Here is a 2,420-nt window from a genome sequence, read left to right on the forward strand (position 1 = left end):
GGACATGACCTACTTCCTCAAATCTGTTTCTGCCCCCAACCTTCATGTTGAATATCAGCCTGTGTCGGCCAGCTGATTTACTAGAAAAGAAAGCAGGGCAGAGGTCCCCGGACTCTCTTTTCCGTGCTCGGGTACATGTGTTCCTCCTCCTTTCTTCCCTTCCCTTCTTTCTCTACTGAAACCTGGTTTGGGGCTGAAGCTCTCCTGTCACCTCTCCTGCCACACTCTGTCAGGAAGACACTGGACATCACCTTCTCAGACACACCGTGTGTCTCTAAAAGTGTCACAGACACAGCAACACCCGCCAGGCTGCCCTGAACAACTTGTGGGGCTGGACGTTCACTGCAAGGATGAGAATAGACCCCTTCATTGTTAGTGGTTTTACCTTGAAATCACTTATGCTCTGGCTGAGGGACTCTTGGCATCAAACTGTCCTCAGTGTCGCTAAGGAACAGCTTGGGTTGGTGATGATACTTCTGGTTTCTGTGCTCTATTCATTTGTATGATTTTTGTTATCATGCAGACACTGAGGGACAGACAACCACAGACTGAGCTGGAACCAGAGTGGGTCAGTCAGAGACACTCAGCATCCAGGCCCCTGCTCTGCTCAGAGTTTGTGCTCAGCTCCCCCTGCAGTCCCCGTCACTGTGTCATTCACGGCACAGTAGTACACAGCTGAATCTGATGCTTGCACTGAGCCTTTCTCCAAGTGGAAGGATTTGGAATCTTTGTCATAGGTGGCTTCAAATCCTTTGTTGCTTCCCTTCTCCTTGTCCCTCAAGGCTTTCAGGAGGAGCTGTGGACCTTCTCCCGGATACTGCACATACCAGAAAAGAGTGAGAGAACCTGGCACTGAGTAAGTACAGTTCAAAGTCAAGGAAGCTTCTTCTGAGAGGGTCACTTGGCCTTCCGTCTGGGTCACTGAGTCTCCATGGGTTTGTCCTGAGGAAAGAGAAAAGAGACCTGTGTCACCTTGGGCATAAAGCTCTTGGATAGCGTTAGAGTTAAAGATTTTGCAGACACAATGGAAGAAAGAATCCAAGTTTTAAGAGGCATTTTACTCACCAAGGATTAAGAGTGCCACAGTCACGAAGCCTGGAGAACACTTCATCTCTGCAGTGTCACCTAAATAATGCTCTTCATTCTTACCACGAAGAAACCTTGGAGGGACAGAGAAATGATCAGTGGAAGCCCACATTTCACACAGGAAATGTGATTGAGGTAGGAAGCTGCGCCCCCTGGTGGACGGGGACTGAAGTGCGTGCGTGTTGGCCAGAATCCTCCCCAAGTCGGCCAAGTGTTTCATCCCTGACTTTATGAGGCGCATGTCAGTCTTCAGGTGCCCTTGGAAGTCTGAACAACAGCAATCTTCACCTCTCAGGTCTATTTTGTTCTTAAGACTCTACCTGATATGGAAGTTCTTTAACACAGAATCCCAAGGTGTTTCTGTAGCTGGGAGGGTAACAATCTTCTAAGCATCCTACTACAGTGTTTCATATTCTCATGTGCCATTTGGGCCATCCTGTAACCCACTGACTGCCAGGAAAGGGGCTAGGAGTTGAATATGGAAAAAGTAATAAGAAGTCAAGTCATTGCTGAGTGATTCTGTGTTTTTCTACACTGTACACCAATATTTAGAACAATGACTGTCATTTTTTATGTACTCACTAAATATTTGCTAAGTTTAACAAAAATAATGAACGATGGCCTTTATATGAAATGCAGTATTTACTGGGTCTTTAAATAATACCAATCGTAAGGAATATTGTCTTTTTATTAAAGCTTGAAAAAAAAGCACAGTATTTGATAGTCAGATATTTTGATAGTCAAATATTCTTAATTTTCAGAATCATTAAAAAATGAAAAAGAGGAAATATAGATGGAGAAAACACCATACAAGAAGTTGTTAAATCCCTAGAGAATGACCTGAGACTCATCTTATGTTCTCACTGTTTTGTTGACTCCAACATAAGATGACTAGTATTGTGAATCAGCCAACAAATACTAATGGTGCACTCTTAGCAGGTCGTAGCCTCAAGCATGCTTTCCATTACAATGCCTCTGTCACATTTTGTTACCAAGATTTAGAAAAATAATAATCCCCACAAAGTAAGAAATCAGGATTAGCAGGATAAAGTTCTGGAGAGGGACACATCGTCTGTAAAGCCCTGTAAACATTTATCTCTAGACACAGAGATGGAAGCTTAGCTCAGGCTGTTTCCTGGAGGCCACTCTCCACAGAAAGATATCAAGGAGGTTCATGAATCCAGAGCCAACACGGGAAGTCTCCCACATGCAGAGGGAAGTAAGAAATTCTGGCCTGGATACTGTTTGGGGTCACACACGCCTTCCCTTCCCCTCCACCTTTCAAATCACATTGTCAGTCCTGCCACAAAACTATGCTAGGAAGGAATTTGGGA

At 44.6% G+C, this 2,420-nt stretch overlaps 1 gene segment (V, D, J or C); it reads right to left on the reverse strand.

Annotated features, from left to right (window-relative positions):
- Positions 1-426: 426 nt before the first annotated feature.
- Positions 427-1,222, reverse strand: LOC103682256. The segment is given in 2 exon segments: positions 427-942; positions 1,066-1,222. Coding segments are annotated over 2 exon segments (468 nt in total).
- Positions 1,223-2,420: the final 1,198 nt, after the last annotated feature.

Source organism: Ursus maritimus, unplaced genomic scaffold, assembly GCF_017311325.1.
Source record: "Ursus maritimus isolate PB19 unplaced genomic scaffold, ASM1731132v1 scaffold_51, whole genome shotgun sequence".
NCBI classification, from domain to species: domain Eukaryota; kingdom Metazoa; phylum Chordata; class Mammalia; order Carnivora; family Ursidae; genus Ursus; species Ursus maritimus.